Raw genomic sequence first — 18,881 nt, forward strand, 5'->3', positions numbered from 1 at the left:
TAATATATATAAAAAAATAATAAAATAATACAAACACACATATGGTTGTAGTTCTCAAACTGCTGTAGGTTTAAAAAATAATTTAACACATTCATATTGTAAAATGGCTCGTATCGACTTTGTGGTCTGTGTGTTTGGTAGAACTGCTTAGTAAGATAGCTGCTATGCTAATAATGGTAGCAGGCTGATCTAGTCAGCTAGAAATTTGGCTAAGTAGGCAGCTTTCTTGGTAGGAAGTGTTCAACCAAACCACGGGTACATTTAAATTTCACTTAAAACTCTGTATGTCATCTGTTGATTTTAAGAATGTCATTGTAATCTGATTAACTCCCACATAAATTCTAACTGTAACTAGTAACACATCATATAAACACTCAACTATGTAACACGTATACCATTGTCCAACAATGAGAACAAGCAAGACCCAAAACATGGTTATGGACATGATTTAGTAAAGTGTCACTGTTTCTTGCTTGTTGTGTTAACGGTTGTGATATTTCAGGATATACAGGAGGATGGGTCACCAGTCTAAACAGCGACACGGCTCGGGTTTCAGTCTCTCCTCTGGAAGCTGCCTGCAAGGACTTGAAGATTCACCTGCACTAAATCCCAATCCAGATCAAATGGTCACTTGAGTGTCTGTGTGCACTGATGTCTGTAGTGAAGAGGCGGACAATAAACAAACTGTTATCTATCATGGATATCCCTAAACATCCTATCCACCACACACTGGACAGAGAGCTGAGCTCCTTTCATTCAGCTTCACTGTCACAATTTTTCCTGCCAAAAGACTTTACAAAACCTCACCCTGTCTGACAGAGACTCTGTACTCTGTTTAAACACAAATCCCAGCACATTGCACCTTAATGTTACCATGTTCTTCCGCACATTTCTGGTAACTGGTGCACATTACATAAAATTGCACAATTTATGTTCTTTCTTTACATATATATTCCTTATTCTTCTATATTTTTGCTTTTCTTATATTTTTACAATTGTATTTCTAATAATTTTCACATTTTACGAGGTGTTGATCCCAGTTTGGGATCAATAAAGTTTATCTATCTAAATTTAGTGTATACATTTGTATGGCACAGATACACTACAGTTGACATTTACACACATTAATACAGCACTTCTATAGTGCTTTGTACATTAGTCACACACTGCCAACAGAGCCGTCGGAAGCAATTTGGGGTTCAGTCTTGCCAAAGGATATGTGTGGAGGAAATCCCCCACACTTCCCTCCAATAAGCAAAGTCACATAGGCAATAGAATCATGAGGGTGCCCGAAAATACACATAGTGGGGGCCTGGAGATCAGAAATGCACACACAGGACTGGGAGGCCACCTCAGCCTCCCAGTAAGCTCAGCTAAAGCTAGGACATGCAACCTCAATGACATGAGTACTTCTCCCCTGAGTGATGTGAAAGCAGGGAATGAGGGAGGGGTGGGGGTGCAACATAGCATGGACAGTCCACAATCATGTTTTATTGTTTTCCTTTATTTAGACAAACCCAAATAAAAGGCACATAAAACATTGCGCATGTTTACATAATTATTCTCAATGGACATACATTTAAAAAAAATGTAGGAATGTTTTACCTTTCTGCTAATCAGAAAGCCTAGCATTCGTATATACAAAATTACCATTGTTAATGTTCTAATACAAAAAGATTTATAAAAGGTTATTTTTTTTCTTGCATGTCTGTCATAACTAATGTCCTCTGAACTAATTGGTTTGTACAAAGATATACATTCATTTGCCTTCACATCTGCCAAATTCATCATACAAACTTCACAGAAAATAAAAAATAAAAATCATCTTCCAAATCCCCATTTGGCCGAATAAATGGTTTGTTTTCCACATTAGGTTGGAGTCAAAATAACAACTTAAACCACATGGTTAAATGTAACAATACATTTAGTTGACCTTAATCATGTTTCATGATTTTTCTTTAAGTAGAATATGTCACAATCATGAGGTTTAAACATAATAATTAAAAAAAAGCTAATCACAATGTCGTTTGGTTGCCAGACCTGTGAGGCCTGCGGCCGTCTGAACTGATGAAGGATTCCTTCACAAAACCATTCCAACACACAGCACATCAAGAGGAGGAAGCATTGTTGGTGGAAAAGTCTTGCAAAGTATTTCAGGCACACTTGTTTACGGCCACTGGAGAAGGACAAATGACGCCACGCACTTTCATTCTAATTTTTTTTAGTGTTTTGTTTTCTTAAAGTCACTAGCCTTCTAATACAGTTGTGGAACTCAAACCTACTCTGGCCTATCTCAGTCATCCACATGCAACATCGGCTAAAAAAATAATACAACAAAGATGGGAAATAAAACTATTTCCAAGATCATAATGCCATTCCACATCAGAGCATTTCCCTAGGTGGACAGAGTTTGCCTGCATACAACTAAATTAATGGGCCAAACAAAATACAGATGTGGCCAGGTGAACTGTAAAACAAACTGATCATCTCATCCTGTCAAACTGAAATGCCCTTGTTAAGTACCACTCTTCTGTAGTGTGCACATCCTACAGTTTGCTGCAAGTGCTTCAGAGTTGCTGCACTGGAAAAAGGCCCTAAACTACAAACAGGCCTCACATCATCTACAATGTAATCTCTCTGTCTCTGTCTCTCTCTCACACGCACACACAAATGTGGGACACAATGCACATCGGGTCCAGGAACAATAGAGGCTGAGATCGCAAAAGACAACTTGTCCACTCATTTGTCAGACACTGTCTGTGACTAATCAACTCTAATCTGTTCCAAGTGGAGTTCTGCACCTTGTGTCCTGTAAATGTGTGATGCCACCTTGCAGTCCTAAGACTTGTAGACGTGAAGAGGCGACTAGAACACTGGAATCAGTATCCTTCCTCAGGGCATGTTAATGTCAGCTGAATGTTTGTACCTCACCCCAAGAACACCATTATGATTTACAAGGACTAATTAGACCATTCAGTCCTGATCTACATGATTCACTGGACCAGACAGCTTGGACTTCTGATATTTGACTTTGGGTGCCACTGTGTTGTTGTGGCTGTCATAATGTAACTGCTGATTTTTAGATGGCTCAACCTGCACGTCCCCATAGCCATACAATGAGTACTGCCTCCAATGTGTGAATGAGGGCTCCTGTGTGCTGACCACCTCTGTGGTTTCCACTGAATAAGTTCAGAGGTTCAACAGATGATGCATAAACCAAAAACACCCATTTGCACATGGAGAGCATGAATGAAAATTACATGCAACATGTCTGCAGACATCCACACGGGAGAGGACATCCACACGGGAGAGGGGTCTGTGTGGGGCTGTAACTTGTAGTGGCAAGGTTGCTTATTTACTTGTCACCGATCCATGGTTGCAGGCTGTCAACCTTTGTTGCCTAGCAACATGAATAATGATCCTCCTAGACTCTTGCCCTTTCTGTTACACCTGAGCTTTGAGTGGGAAAACACCTCCTTTGTGATCACAGCATCAATTGTCCAGTTAAGATTAACTGCGAGGATTTAAAAAAAAAAACAACTTACAATTTAACACTTACAAATTAACGAGTTATGCAAGTGAGATCTACAGAGAAATTCAGATTAAAAAGGACAAGACTGGAATTATTTTTTGCCTCTTTAATATAACTGATAATTTCCCTGAAGAACCAACAAGTTCAGCCCGACAGGTCTCATCTGTGTAGCTACAGCCTGATATTGTTTACTGTGCCATAAAACTAAAGCTAATGAATACACAAACAAGAGCCATACCGTTGCACTGTGTCACATAACTTGAGCAGTGAGTATTCTAGAAGAATTAATCTTGAGAAGAGCAATGTTTGGAGCAGAAGACATGCCCATAGAAACATTTCTTGATTTCTGATACTTTGTTAGATTGACATAAAATATGTGGTGGTCAATGTTGATATTGTGGCCACAAATAATTCAGTGTATGTGAAACACTGAGAAGTGTAAAAATACTTTTGGTTCATTATGAAACTGTAGCGGGTCAGAGGACGTCAGCTGAGCAGGCGGTCCCTTCAGTGTCGCAAAAGGCTCGTCAACCAATTCAACAGTATGGCTCCTACGTGTTTTTAATTGTGTCTGGGCAGCCACGTTGTATGATATTGGAGGCTTCAGCTCCTATATATCAAGGTGTAGTTTAACAGTTAGTACTTGTTAGCGGGTTCAATTGTTGCTTTTTGGTATTTTATGAGATTTGTTGATAACCAAAAGAAACTGACAGTCTTATCCTTTAATTTCCCTCTGCTCATTTCTCTGTCCTCTCAAGGATGGACGGCCACACCAGTGGTGATATATTTCTTGCATTGCTAGCCTGTGGTAAGTCGAGAGGTTCACTCTCTCACAGGTTAAAAGCAATATAATAGTGTTTCATATTTACAAAGAAATGGTCAGTGTGTAAATTGCTGAACATGGTTTTAAAAAACTATTCTCAGTAATCTTCCTGAGTTTGACTGACAGTGATGGGATCCTATACCTGCTAAAGTAAACGACCTACCCAAACAAACATACCACAATAGGTAACTTTGGAACTGCTTCCGTAGCAGAGTCTAATGAGCCACTGCGTAGCTCTCCTGACCTCTAAAGTTTGAAAGTCCTCAGTAATCAAAATCTTACATCATTTGACGTTTGATAATACTGCCATTTTAAGGGCAAAACCCAGAGGACATTTCCTCCTAGCTGTACCTTCAATTGTCATGCCCGATATAAATACATTTTAAAAAAGTCTTAACAGATGTCACAGATTAACCAGCAGTGAGGAGTGACTGGTTTCCAGCTATTTTAAAATACAGACATGGTAGAAGTTAATGGTTGATGGATCTAACCAGCCTCTGAACTATCAGTGAAATCCACAATATCACTCATCCTACCCAAAAATGGAAGCATTGTTTTTTCTCTACTTAAACTTAAAAATACATTAACTATTAAATACTGATGAGTCCACTAAAATAACAACAGAGAGAAAAAATGAACATGAAAAAAATCTCCCTCAACAGGAAGCATTTGAGAACTCTGGCAATACACTTCTGTTTGAGGAGTATAGTAAAGTTATCACGCTCCACCCAATTTGGAGCAGCATGCCCAGTTGAGGAAATTATTTTCAACTGGCCTTTCTTACAAGACCGACACTGCCTTCAGTGGCTGAAGAGAAATTAAAGAATTGTGGGAAAAGGGTCTCTGGGGGCATTTTCACAGCAATAGTTTGTTTACTCTGGTCTGAATCGGTTGATGTTTGTAAACTTTGGGATTTTCTCCTTGGGTATGTTTCTATTTCCACAGAGAAACATCCAAGAGAACCAGAAGGCATCACTACAAAACCATGAAAATAATCACTCTTCTCATTTCTCAGATGAGTTAAGGACTGGAGCAAGAAAGTCAAAACAGGTTGGAGGCACCTCATTCATCCTCTGCTTAGCTGTTACTACTACTACACCAGCTGCTATAGTTTAGATGCTGCATCCCAGAATGCAGCCGGCTACAGGAGCCATTTAGCTCAAACTTGTGCAGTACCACTGGAAGTTGCATCAGATGCAGGTTGGATCAGATTCCCATCACAAACTTACGGCTCCAGAATTAGTTCGGGACCAGACTGAAACCACCTCCTATAAAGGGTCTTGGTGCAGTTGTTTGACGTTGATGACTGTGTTGTCCAAACCAAACGCAAAAAGAGTCTGATTAAAGGGGCGGTAAGCAATTTTGTAGAAAGCTTGTCTCTGTCCTTGTTGTTGTTGTGATTTTACTGCTCTGAGCAGGCCGCGAAACCAGCAGTCTCGGGTATGGGAGACCAAAGCACGTGGCCCTTTGCTGACATGTCTCTTAACATATTAGCGAGTGATGTTTAAAAACTGCACAGTGTTGTAAGGTGCAGCCTGCAATGTTTGTTTTGTTTTTGATTTACATCCGAATTTTTTTCGACGTACATGGACCCGACAGCTAGCGGACCGTGATTAAATATGCGGATAGCTTTAGAATCGCTAACTTCCCCTTTAGATCAGACTCAAAAGTGCAGGTGTGAAAACACCCTCAGAAGTTTTGCCTCTATCAGAATACAATGTGTTTACTGCAATCACTGCTGCAGTGAACCAGCTAAGGGTCAGCTATCAGTCATAGTAGCACAAACTGCCCAAGTTTGAGGGGAAAAAATTGTATAAATACAAGCAAAATATAGGTGAACATGCCGCAGCTGAAAATGTAACAATTGCCTAATAATTCAAACCATGTCAAAGTGAAAGAAAATGCTCTTTTGCCTAAAATTAATATAGTTATTATCGTATATTAAATTGTTGCAATAACTAACATTATTATTGCAACATACTCCAAATAAAAGGTCTTGGGAAAGATGCAACATTTGAACAGTTTGCTTCTACTGTAAAATGAGACAGACAAGGTCCCCATGCCACCGCCCCGCTCACAGCTTTTTGTCACTTGATGATCTCATGCTGTTTAAAGGTTTTCCGTTAATCTTTCAAAATATATCATTCGTTGGAAACCCTATACTTAAAAAAAAATCTTTGGTATAAAATTATCATTATTTACACACAGTAACTCCAGTTTCAACTGTGGTGGTCTGCATCGGTAGGAGAGTGGAGGTCAAGCACATCTAGTGCTGATGACCATCTTTCCCCCCCCACCACATGACCAGAGTTCCATACTTAGATCACGCACACGTGACAACTGCAAACAAATGACGAATTACGCCATGATAATGACTCCTGCACAATCACTGGTTACCCTCTATGGGGTCGTATTAGTGATCACCTTTTCAAATTGAATGCACTATCTACCCATTGAGAGGGATGTTTTATAAAGATTTGACAGGCTCATCTATTATTAGGCAGTTCAAACATTATCTGCTGTTACATGGACTAACACAGCTCTACCAAGGAGGGGAGGAGGGCAGAACTTGGGATAGAAAAGGCATGCTCTCCATGGGCCGCATGGCAATGTTGAGTGGCCCGGTGATATTCATGGGCATGGGGGTGGTGATAGCAACTGGGTGGGCAATATTCATGTGTGCGGTAGTCGGGATGTTGACTGAGGCCAGGCTCACAGGGCCGGTAATGGTAACAGGGTGCTGCAGGTTGATCGGTGACGTGATGTTGACCGTGCTGGTGGCAATGTTCATCTGAGCAGCAATGGTGACAGGGTTGCTGGCAATGCCTCCACGGTTCATAGATGAAGTGATGGCTGCAGAGTTGGTGACTGGCGTGGAAGTGGCCGAGTTGTTATGCACGCTATTGGCATCTGCGTTAAAATAGACAAAAGAGTAAATTTAGGGTGGTCAACCTTGTAGACATATACTACCCATCCAAAACAAGGAAAGCCAACAGCCCCTCAATTTCTTGGCTGTTTAACTGGGACACTGAAAATTTCAATACATCATTAATACATTATGTCAACTGTGGTAATATTGTTGAAGAAACCTACCTTTGTGAGAGTTGTCAATTAGGACTTGGAAGGAGTTATTTAAAATCTCTCCTACTGTCAACTCACCTGAGGGGTAAATTCAAAAAGCAGGATCAATAGACTAAACTGTCTACTTTCATTTTAAACAGTTACACATTATCAAGGACATCTAAGTCTCTGTTTATACCTAAGGCTGGATTCACACTGCACTTCAGGATTGACCGTCTCAGATGAGGTCAGGGCCGGCACATCGGAGACTCACTGTCAAATTTTCTCGCCCATGCTGAGGCATTGTGGCCAACTACTGGGTCATTTCTGATCTTGGTCTTCATCAAACACGTTTGCTATTATATTTGCTAGTTGTGAATCATTAGTGGTTCAAAAAGCTGAGTTATCAAATCAGGTCAATGTAAAGAAAAATTACAGTTGGGTAAAGGAATATGGCCTCTGATGTAAAGTCAGTTGGTGTGAATCTAGCCTGGCCTGAGTGTCATGGTCCAGTTTGTTCTACTGATCCTGCTTCATGAAATTTAACCTTACATGAGCAAAACATGCTAATCTGCATCTTCAAAACAGAGAAACCTTATGAGTCCTCAGAGAAATGCCTCTGTATCTGAGTGACATGGTACAATTTGAAACAAATAAATAAACTGGCCACTTATGTTTTGCAGATTTGCAGAGCTTATAACTGAGTGTTGAGGGTTTTCTGTTACTAGCTACTGAATTACCTTTTCGTGGCCCTGAGTGGTTCCACTGCCAGTCACTTATGCCTATTCAGAAATAGAAACACATATGGGGTTACAAGAGCAGAGGGCAGCAGTGCTATCATCTGGGAGGCATTTTCAACAGTTGGGATGGTCAGGTTGTACGTATGTGGAGTGTGGATGGAGTGTTAAATATTTAACACTTAACTATGTTTCTTATATTTGACAGCCATCTCTGAAACCAAGTCACAATATCAAACAAATATTTTCATCACATCCTGATTAAAAGCATTTGGGTCTTTTTTCACATTTAGTAAAGGATGTTTGACTCAACTATATAATACAGGAAGAGCTGTCATAATGAAACTTAAAATGAGAGAAAAAAGCTGAGCCTAATTTCACATGGAGCGATTGTTTCAGTCACTTCTCAGGGCTGTTATACCACGCTTAAAAAAACAGAACGCAGTCACCAAAATGAGATGTAAAATGAGTTTACATTTGCATCAATAATGACATCAAATACGTCTGCTTCTGAGAGGTACTACAGTGAGTAAGTACTGCACTTCCATTAAGTTGGGGATTTCCCAATAGACAGTTTTGGAGAGTCTGAGATATCCTGACTAGAATTTTCTGGTATGGGTAAGCCTCCACAATTACTGGTTTATTCCTAAAATGCAACATCATAACATCTTGTTTTGTTGTCCTCTCTGCCTTGTAAACAGCCACAGCTCAGGACACCTTCAATTCAATTCAATTCTATTTGTATAGCGCCATATCACAACATACATTGTCTCAAGGCACTTTACATAGTGAGGTCAATATTACAAGGAAAACCCAACAAATCACACAATGAGCAAAGCACTTGGCGATGGTGGAGAGAAAAAAATCCCTTTTAACAGGAAGAAATCTCTGAAAGAATTGGACTCAGTTGTGGGCGGTCATCTGTCTCGACCGGTTGGGGTGAGGAGAGAAACGGGGAAGAGAGAAGTGGGCAGAAAGAGGGTGGGAGGAGAGACAGTAGGAGAGAAGAGAGAGAGAGGACAGTTGTACAACCGCCGCTTTAATCTCTACCAGACTGATACTTATAATTAAAAGATACAATTATGTTGTTGTTATTATTAGTGATGATATTATTAATAATAATAATAATATTAATAATAATAATGACCTTCAGTCTACACCCACGGTGACTTGACAGAAGATATTATACAACTGCTCACACAGGCTCCACATGGTGACTTAGACACCGTTTTTACCTGGCAGTAAAATCCGACCTGAGTTATCCGATCACAAGTGGACAGCTCACAGTACGGATGTTACTGCCAGGTGAAAATGGGGTCTTAAACCCCAATGTATGATGATAATGTACATTGTAGAACGGTAAACTTGGATGGTTTTGGTTTTTTACGTTGTTTTTTTTTCAACCTGGGCCCTAAGTTTATAAATGTGGGTGTGTAAATGAATGGTACTTACAAAATTGTTTGGAATCAGTCCAGTAGATCGCTTCAGTCGCCAACCACAACAAGGCAACAGTGGCTACAATTTAATGTTTTGGAGGAACTGAGACATGTCCAACGTGTTTTTTTTTTGTTTTTTTTTACCAATTAAAGGCTAAAAATGTTATTCTGGGCCACAGCACCCACACTAACACCAGTTTCCAGAGCTTCAAAACTGTGCAGCAGCTAGTTGTCCCACCTTTCTCCTCTCTTCAATTTGTAGGAGCTCTTCGCCTGTATACGCTGGCAAAAACATGTTGTGAAGGCCACCAAAGTTGAGTGCTTAATCGATATTGTCCACAACAAGAACAGATTCTGCAATTAAAGTTTCTCTACATAAAGTCCAAAATCACTCTTCACCTCTGTCTTCCTGCAAAAACCCTAAGCCACACAAGACTTGACAGTGAGACCCAGAATAACAATTTGAGGAAGACAACAATTTTATTGGACAGTACGTGGACTGTTGCCGTGTAAGATTACACTGTAGCCAGTGTCCTCGTGCCGCGGCTTGGGTCGTTCTACTGAACCAATTCCAAAAGTTTTTGTAAGTATCATTGAGTTACACATCCACATTTATTAAACTGTTGCCCAGGTTGAAAAATACAAAATTACAGCAAAATTCGAGGACAGAAATAATCATGGGGAGCTATTATTTATTGAGATCATATAGGGTTTCGGTACTGACCATGGCCAGTTCAAAGACAGGAGCAATCTCGAGAGCAAATGCAAAGAGTAACCAGTTTGTGAGCTATTGAGTTATCAGTATTGTGTGTGTGATCTAATGGTCAAAACACACTTACTTTCAAACTCTTTTTAGTGATATGTTGGAATTTTAATTGTTGATTGTGAAATGGCACTAAATGCAACTATTTCTGTTAGATGAGCTGCAGGATCATTGGGTTTTCTCCTTCAACAGGAGCCATGGACTTCCCTTTCCTAGTCTGTAGTATACTTTTACCTCGTGATAGGATTAACTCTAAGAGTAGAATCAGATACTACAGTCACATTCACATGAACATCATCCTATAATTAATAGAGGTACATTATAAAATACTTAAACAGGGCAGTGTTCAGAGATACTTTAGTCCAGCAGGAAAAAAACAGTTGTTGATGTTACACGAGGACTCTTTTAAGTCTCCTGTTTTTTGTCCTTTTCTTCTAACCGTCATCTTTAATAGTCATGTTTGTTCAACTACTTTCAAAGGAATATGAGTCAGGGATGTTACCGTTAAAAAAGAAAAATATTCACCTGACTCAACAACCTTGTAATTGGAAACTCATGTAGTTGGTAAGGTCATCGTGTCCATTACAGTCTTGAAAAGTCTTGGAGTAAGGCAGCCAGTGGAGTATAAATGAAGTAAAACCTTTATTTCTCAGCCTCTAAAGCAGATAGACAAGTAAAAGCTTAGACATTTGGCTGCAAACTGGATATGGCTGCAACTACTTTTTCAAGACTTAAAAACTATTGATGAACATTAGAGCAAAGGCAATGACTTACAATAAAAGACAAGGATTGAAGCTCTGAGATGGCTTTAATCTAGTGTTTCCAAATGGATCATTAACTGTGACACCCTCCACATCCTACACTCACTGTGCCAACTAGCAGCTCAGCAGGCATGTCAAAGTCTGTCTGATTCTTCTAAGTCACTGTCATTGTTGTTTTCATCCATGTTAAACTTAAAACCTTCCTCTTTGATAAAGCTTATAGTTAGAGCTGCTCAGGTGTTTACTAAACCATTTCTTTATTATGCAGCTATAGGCCTAGACTGCTGCGGGAACTTATATCAAGAGCATCTCTCTCCCTCTCTCTCTCTCTCTCTGCCCCCATGTTTTTACATTACATGTCACTAACTCTGTTTTCTCTCTCTCCTAGTGTATCTCTGACCCCAGAGCTGCAGGATCCAAACCCGTCATTATTATTATTACTTTTATTATTATTAATAACATCATTGCATTTATAAGTGTCAGTTTTTCCGCAATTATAAGTATCACTCTGGTTGATATTAAAGCAACTGTTATACAACTCCTCTCTCCCCCAGTATGTTTCCATTACATGTCACTAACCCGGTCTGTGTTTTTTATCTCTCTCCTAGTGTATCTCCGACCCCAGAGCTGCAGGACCCAAACCGTAATTATTATTTTTATTATAATTACTAACATTTTTTGTAATTTTAAGAATCAGTCTGGTAGAGATTAAATTGGCAGTTGTACAACTGTCCTTTCTCTCTCTTCTCTCCTCCTGTCTCCCCTCTCCCCCTCTTTTTGTCCACCTCTCCTCTCTTCCCCATTTTCTCCTCACCCCAACCGGTAGAGACAGATGACCGCCCACAACTGAGTCTGATTCTGCTTGCTCATTTGTTTGGGTTTTCCCTGTAATATTGACCTCACTATGTAAAGTGCCTTGAGACAATGTATGTTGTGATTTGGCACTATACAAATAAAATTGAATTGAATTGAATCCATGTGACTGCTGTACTCAGTGTCGCTCCTCTGGTCAAGGATTTCAGCCATAGTCTGAACCATGACTTAAAAAAGATGTCTGGATATTGGAGGGATACTTTGATATTGTTGAAGTGTTAAGCTGAAAGAGAAGTAAATGGGGACATGTGGCCTACCTTTATTGTTACATGGGTTGCTGAAGCTGGCCTGGCCATGTGTCTTGAGGTGACTTGTGATGTAGGCTGCGCTAAGCATTTTGCCACAGATGTTGCAGGTCACTTTGCCTTCGTGCCTGATCATATGGGAGCGCAGCCGGTCTTTGGTAGCGAAGGCGGAGGTACAGGCCTGAGAAAGAAAATCAGTGACCTTCTCAGAAACTGTAAGACCTAAACCAACAGTGAATGGGCTGGCCAAACGGTAGCTTCCTTGTGTTTGACCAATCTTATCTGGATTCAAGAGTTCTCCATTAGTTGCTGTGGGTATCAACAATGACAAAAGACTAACAGCAAAGCATGACTCTTACCGTTACTTGGCACTTGAATGGCCTCTCTGAGGAATGGACATGCTTGACATGACAGCTTAGGTGATCAGGTCTGCAAAGTGAGACAAAGATACGGAAGCTTTAGCTATACTGTTAGGATCTTTCCAGTCACAATGATCAAGATTGGGTAAGATGGCAGAGCTTTTTATAGGGATATGCAATGATGATGTTGGTCACAACAGTTTTTACACATGACATGTCTCCTCCCTCAAATTACACATGGTAGGAAGAGTGACCCCATCTTATGTAAGTTACTTGGACAATTCTGCTTATCAACAAGTTCGTTTTTTCTTTACAGGCGACACATTTTCTGACTGTAATAATAAAAAAATAAAACCTTTATTGTAAACAAATTGATGAATACAATCTATGAACTAGGAATGCCTTTAAATAACTGCATTTTATAAATATAAGTATCATAAAGGAATCAGGTGATAGCAAATTTTAAAGGACTCCAATCGAGACAATGCTCACATGAAAATAAGTTTCATGCTTAGATATTTAAATATACTTTTCATGAAAACCATAAAATATCAAGTATTGGAAAAAACTATGTTTTCATGTACATTAACAAAGTTAAATACCTGGAGAAGCCCTTCCCACAGACAGAACAGATGTAAGGCTTGTGAACACCACCATCATGGGAGCGGACATGGTAAGTCATGCGGTCCTTCCTCTTGAACCTCTGCTGGCAGATGGGACACTCAAACGGCTTCTCATCGGAGTGCGACAGCTTGTGGCGGTTGAGGTGATATACATCTCTGAAGGCTTTACCACACATATCGCAGCCATGATTCTTTTTCACTGGCTTGGGGGGCTTCTTGGGGATGCTCTGTTGCTGTTGGTGTTGAATTGGGGTCATGATGCTCGTACCTGTGGCTGTTGACGTGGTGGCTGTAGTCAAAATACCAGCTACAGTAGTAATGTATGAAGGGTTTCCGCTGTTCTCACGTGGTACAGTGGATATGAGAGGCACCATGGTGGGAGCCGTTTGAGTCTTCTTGGGCCGTGAAACCATCTTGATACCAGTGTGGCAGGACTCATGCCGCCGCAGGTGGTAGCTGTCCCGGAAAGCCTTGTTGCAGTAGCCACAGATGAAGGGTGTCTTTGATTTAGGCTCCTTTTTGACCACGGCAACTGGGGGTCCACCACCTCCTCCCCCAGTCCCACTGGCCACATTGTCTTTAAGAAGTTCTGCAGCACTGACAGGGGGTTTCTGGTCCAAGGGGATGGGGAGCACCGGTTTCTGATCAGGCGGCTCCGTTCCCGAATTGAGCAAAGGCAAGAGGCTGTTCCCGGCTACTTGGTGCTGGTGATGCAGGGCCTCATTTGCCTGCTGTAATGACAAAGACAAAACTTAAACTGAAGCAAAGCACCAACGTAGTGGAAGAGATTGTGACACCAGACATAAGGACATCTGGAATATCTTAATGTAGATATCTTCCCCACAAATTACATAACACAATGTTTCTCTTCAAAAATAAAGGAAATTACTACCTCCAAGTTTTCTTGATGCCAATCTATTAAGCTATTTAACAGATTTCAATTGATTGAAGGAAGAGAAATGAAACAGCTCAACATGCTCCTCACACGGAAGCAAAGTGTAACCATGATGAAATCAGGGCTCCATACTGCGACCAAATTAGGGCTGCAACAAACGCTTCTTTTCATAATCGATTATCTGTAGATTATTTTCTCGATTAATTGATAAGTTGTTTGGTCCATAAAATGTCATAAAATTGTGAAAAATGTTGATCGACACTGTTAACTTTCATAGGAGAGAAAAGATACCAGAAAATATTCACATTTAAGAAGCTGAAATCAGTGAATGTTGAAAAAAAACAACTAATTGAACCGATAAAGCAATTATTCATTTATTACACTTTTCTGTGTAAAATATTGCCACATTACCAAATTACTGATATTTTTGCTAGCTCTGGCTAAAGCTAAACTTACGGAAACCCTTTTTTCTTCCCCGCTCTAAAAACAGTACTTGCAAGTGTGGCGAAGTGATGACAAAGAAGTGATAGCGGTAGTGTGACTTTAGCCAGAGCTAGGGAAAATGGCAGCAATTTGGCAATATTTCACACTGAACACCCATAAGAAAAACGGAAGCATGTACCTTATTGTTGTTATTGAGTAGATAATAAAGAACTTAAAAGTCTGAAAATCTAAATTACAAAATGTATGTAGACAATAAAGAACAGGAAAATGTGCCACTCATAAATAACACCGAAAATGCAACCCAACAGTAGTTTATAAAAATCATATAAAAAACTGTGGAGAGGACATCTTAAGTCTGCAGCTGCCTTGCAGGCATTGTCCAATTGGTCACAGCAGATCCCAAATGGGATAGGACGAACAGAAGGTGGGGGCATATATGAATATTTTGGCTGTGGAAAAAGCAGAGATTCACATTGTGACCAGCCACTATACAACAGGTCAACCCAGAGCCCGGCGATTGAGACAGTCTTGTTATTTTCTGTAATCGCCACTGGGCAGGGTTAAAGACCTGACCCATGGCTTTTCAGGTTCAGCCAAGCATCCCAACCCGGTCAGTCAGCAGAGGGAGGGGGGTGGGGGGTCGTCTGAGGGGGCCAGGATCCCAAGTACTGCTTTTTTCCCCCACTGTGTTCTTTAATGGATGACACAAATCCAAGCACTGATGCACTTATGGCCCTCAGAAGGGGGGGGGGCATACCCCTACTTAGTGCAGGCGGCCACAGCGTGTGTTTTAGCATGGTGGAGGGAGCTGGGGGCCGTCACAGGTTGTCGACTCAATTTTATATCTGCCACACTGTAGCAGTACTCAGACAAAATCATTATTGCAATTAGCATTTTTCCTTGCATTTGTGTATGCAAGTCTGGGATGGCCAAATGTGCTCCCTCGCTCAGCAAGGAAAGGGAGAACAGCCTGCTGTTCTATCGCACTGCTCTGATGATTTTGATACAAATCGGATGTGAAAGCTGAGGTCCTCTCAATATAAGACCACTGAAAAAGACTTGAGAGCGTGGAAATTAACAAGAAATAGTACAAACCCAAATACGCCAGCCATTGTTCCCCCCCCACTGCAAGACATGATATGGACTCACCACAACAGCGTCCATTTGATCAAATGTTACTATGTCTACGAAGCTAAGAGATGATGTTAAATACCCTGCCTTTCAACTATCTCTATAAAAACTTCAGATGACAACAGTTATGACAAAAATAATGGATTTGTTTAAGATTTTCTAAATTTGTGTCCACTTCCTAGAAAAAATGCTTAGCTATCAATTGTTGTACAAAAAGAAAATCACAGTTGGTAATTGGCCAGGAGCTTAGATATAAATAGCAACATTTCTAGGACAGTCCCCAAAGAGCCACAGCCTGATATCAACCTGTCAGGCTGTGTGTTTGTGTGTGTGTAACTGTGTATATATAAATATACACACACACACACACTTCTTTCTGTTTTGTGAACCTCTTCTCTATATTTCTTTTGCACTAATTATTGTTATGCATTTACTGTTTCTTTCATTGTTCTATGAAGCACTTTGAATTGCTTTGGTGTATGAAAAGCGCTTTGAGTTTTGTGAAAACTCAAAGCGTATGTATAATTATTATTATTAAAAGTGCTTTACAAATAAAGTTGCCTTGCCTATAATAACAAGTGAAGTTCATTCAAATGTAGCCTCTTGGATGCTTTATCACATGAGGTGAACCAGGTGGACAATAAATAATAAGTCTCCCCCTAAACCAGCTGCTGGTATTCTGGCCCAAACTGTCACAAATACTAACCACTAATAGCTGCAGCTCTTGAGCAGTGGTACAAAGCAGCCAACACTCTTGATGAAATTTGGTATATAAGAACGAAAAATAGCATAAAAAGAAGATTACTTATTACTTTCCTATGATGTATCAAAGACATGGAAATGTATAACAGATGCAGAAAAAACAACACATTAATATCAAGCGGAAACTCTAGAATCTATGTTAATATCCATGTCACGAGTACAGTATAGTAACCATGTATCTTAAGCTCTGGCTTATTTGAGGTTTTAATTTACAGTCAGCGGATGGTTTAATACATTAACTACTTTCTTCTAAGGCATCCTCATCCAATCTCAGCTTCATGAATATATTTACAGCGCTACTTGCACACCAATCGTGAGGCAGGGTCACATGAAACACTGAAGTAAACTGTCCAGGTGTAAATGATGTGTTTAAAACTAATGAGTAAAAGGTTCATAAAACACGTGCACTTCTGCAATGTTTTTTCCAAACAAAAGACCATATTAAAACTTCTGCGATGCATGGAAGCAGGCGTGAACAAGTTTAAGTGTCGGGTCAGCAGTGTCAGAAGGTGTATTATAGGTTACTTTCTAGTTGGGGATCAGTTGCCCTAAATTCTTGGGAAAATAGTGAAGTTTGGATTCTTACGCGTGGTTTAGTCGCTTCGGTCCGCGTGCTAGGCAGCCTTAGAGCTAGTGTTAGCAATAGCCAACTTATTGTCAATGAACGGGTGTAACGTTAACAGTAGTAAAATACTTCAAATTCCTTGCGTTGGTACCCACATTCAGTTTGGAACTCACGACAAGCCGCGGTCTACCGGCTATCGCTATCTGTGCTGTGGCGAGAATCGCTGTGTTGCAGACGAGAAAAGTACCTAGCTAGCTCGTTAGCCAATTAGCCTAGCATACCTACATGCAAGCGACAAGCTAATTTGCTAGGGCGCGCATCAACAGCAGTGGTGCACGAACTTAGCTCTGCTAAGATTTGAATGCGAAATTAAACAATTGCATATATTATGATACGATGCAGGGTTCCGAGCATTTAACCAACACCACGGAGGCGTCATTAGAGTATCCATAGACTACAAACACTCGGGTTTGATAAAGCTGCTTTTCAGTTTGCTACAGCAACCCCCACAGTGAAGCTAGCAAGCAGGCTAATGCTAACACCTTTGTTTTGCTTGGCGAACTCTTAATTCATTCCGTGAAGCGATATAGTATATTTGGCTTACCACAGTTACGCCAGTTCGAAATCCCTGATACAGTTTCTCAGACGATTGATCTGCTGAGCCACTTACCTGAAATAAAAACGTACTCCAGCTCGGTTCCATTGCAACACTTAGGCTAAAATCTGCAGGAAACCTACAAGGACCCTACAACAAAGCAGCCAAACATGGCAGCCACAACTTCCTGTAACCCCCGGGCCTGAACCAAATCCAGAGGATTTTTTTGTATTAATAATATTTTTACTTAAAATATTTACTGTTCCATTACTGCTGTTGGCCTATTTTTTGATCGAAATAGAATAATTTGATGAATTATGTAAGCATGTTTTCATTTAAACAATGAATAATTATAATGAATAACAATTACAACAAATTTTCACTGATCTTATTAATAATTAATTTCTCAGGCTATTATGATTTATCATAGTAAATAATTAAATAGATTTAACATACATTTTGTGTAGTGGACAATTTCATGATAAATGGAAGATTCACTATCTGTATTATGATTGTCTCTACAACTGCTCATCTGATCGGCTTCAAATATGTTATTGCCAAATACCCCACTATAGTAGCAAAGTCAACTGTTAGGTTTTTTGGATAAGCCGTTGACCGAGTTTGGAAATTCTTCCATTTATTTTAAACTTTAAACTGTATGGCCTCTCACAATGGTAACCATGCCAGTGTTTGAAAAGGCCTCTTTTGCTTAAGCAGCAGTGGCAGTGGCCCTGGCAATGTTGGCGCCCTAGCCGAGATTCTCCCACCCCCAGGGTGTTTACAGAACATGACAAACTCAACCCATTATTTGGGTTGGGTTTGTCATGTCATCTTACACGCTTCTCTGCACTTCTATTACAGCAGTCGCCCCCACAAAACCCCATAGAAACTGTTTCTGCCCCCCGACCACTTCTAAACCATAGGTAAATAAAAGAGGTGTAATTCACACAAATCTCATAAAGATCAACACAAAGCCTATAAATGAACCTAAAATTTAGAACAATAAAATGTGGATTATTAAATATTAGGTAACTCCCATCTAAATCTTTTTTAGTGAATGATCTGATAACTGATCATCACATTGATTTATTCTATATGACTGAAACCTGGCTACAGCCAAAAGAATATGTTAGTTTAAATGAATCAGCACCTCCTTCTTATAATAATACTAATTTTCCTCAGACCACAGGCCGAAGAGGAGGAGTAGCAGCAATCTTCCAATCAGACTTATTGCTTAACCCTCGACCTAAACATAGTTTTAACTCATTTGAAAGCCT

At 40.1% G+C, this 18,881-nt stretch overlaps 1 protein-coding gene across 2 annotated transcripts; it reads right to left on the bottom strand.

Annotated features, from left to right (window-relative positions):
• Positions 1-1,483: 1,483 nt before the first annotated feature.
• LOC118299256 (vascular endothelial zinc finger 1-like) lies at positions 1,484-17,794 on the bottom strand. Of its 2 annotated transcripts, XM_035622825.2 has the most exons (7): positions 17,680-17,794; positions 13,192-13,943; positions 12,590-12,659; positions 12,243-12,411; positions 8,156-8,197; positions 7,449-7,514; positions 1,484-7,265 (listed from the first exon to the last, which is right to left on the bottom strand). In XM_035622825.2, the coding sequence occupies exons 1-7, from the start codon at positions 17,710-17,712 to the stop codon at positions 6,898-6,900; spliced, it is 1,500 nt and encodes a 499-aa protein (XP_035478718.1). In that variant the 5' UTR covers positions 17,713-17,794; the 3' UTR covers positions 1,484-6,897. The 2 variants fall into 2 exon arrangements, with proteins under 2 accessions (XP_035478718.1, XP_035478719.1); XM_035622826.2 differs by lacking the exon at positions 7,449-7,514.
• Positions 17,795-18,881: the final 1,087 nt, after the last annotated feature.

This window comes from Scophthalmus maximus, chromosome 11 (assembly GCF_022379125.1).
Source record: "Scophthalmus maximus strain ysfricsl-2021 chromosome 11, ASM2237912v1, whole genome shotgun sequence".
NCBI lineage: Eukaryota > Metazoa > Chordata > Actinopteri > Pleuronectiformes > Scophthalmidae > Scophthalmus > Scophthalmus maximus.

Bases quoted from the DNA above. Each gene is read 5' to 3' on its own strand.
- LOC118299256 (XM_035622825.2), bottom strand. From the start codon at position 17,712: ATGGAACCGAGCTGGAGTACGTTTTTATTTCAG. The intron at 12,660-13,191 runs GTATTTAACTTT...CTCACTTTGCAG, and splicing joins TGTGGGAAGGGCTTCTCCAG to ACCTGATCACCTAAGCTGTC. The intron at 8,198-12,242 runs GTAGGCCACATG...ATTTCTGAATAG, and splicing joins CAACCCATGTAACAATAAAG to GCATAAGTGACTGGCAGTGG.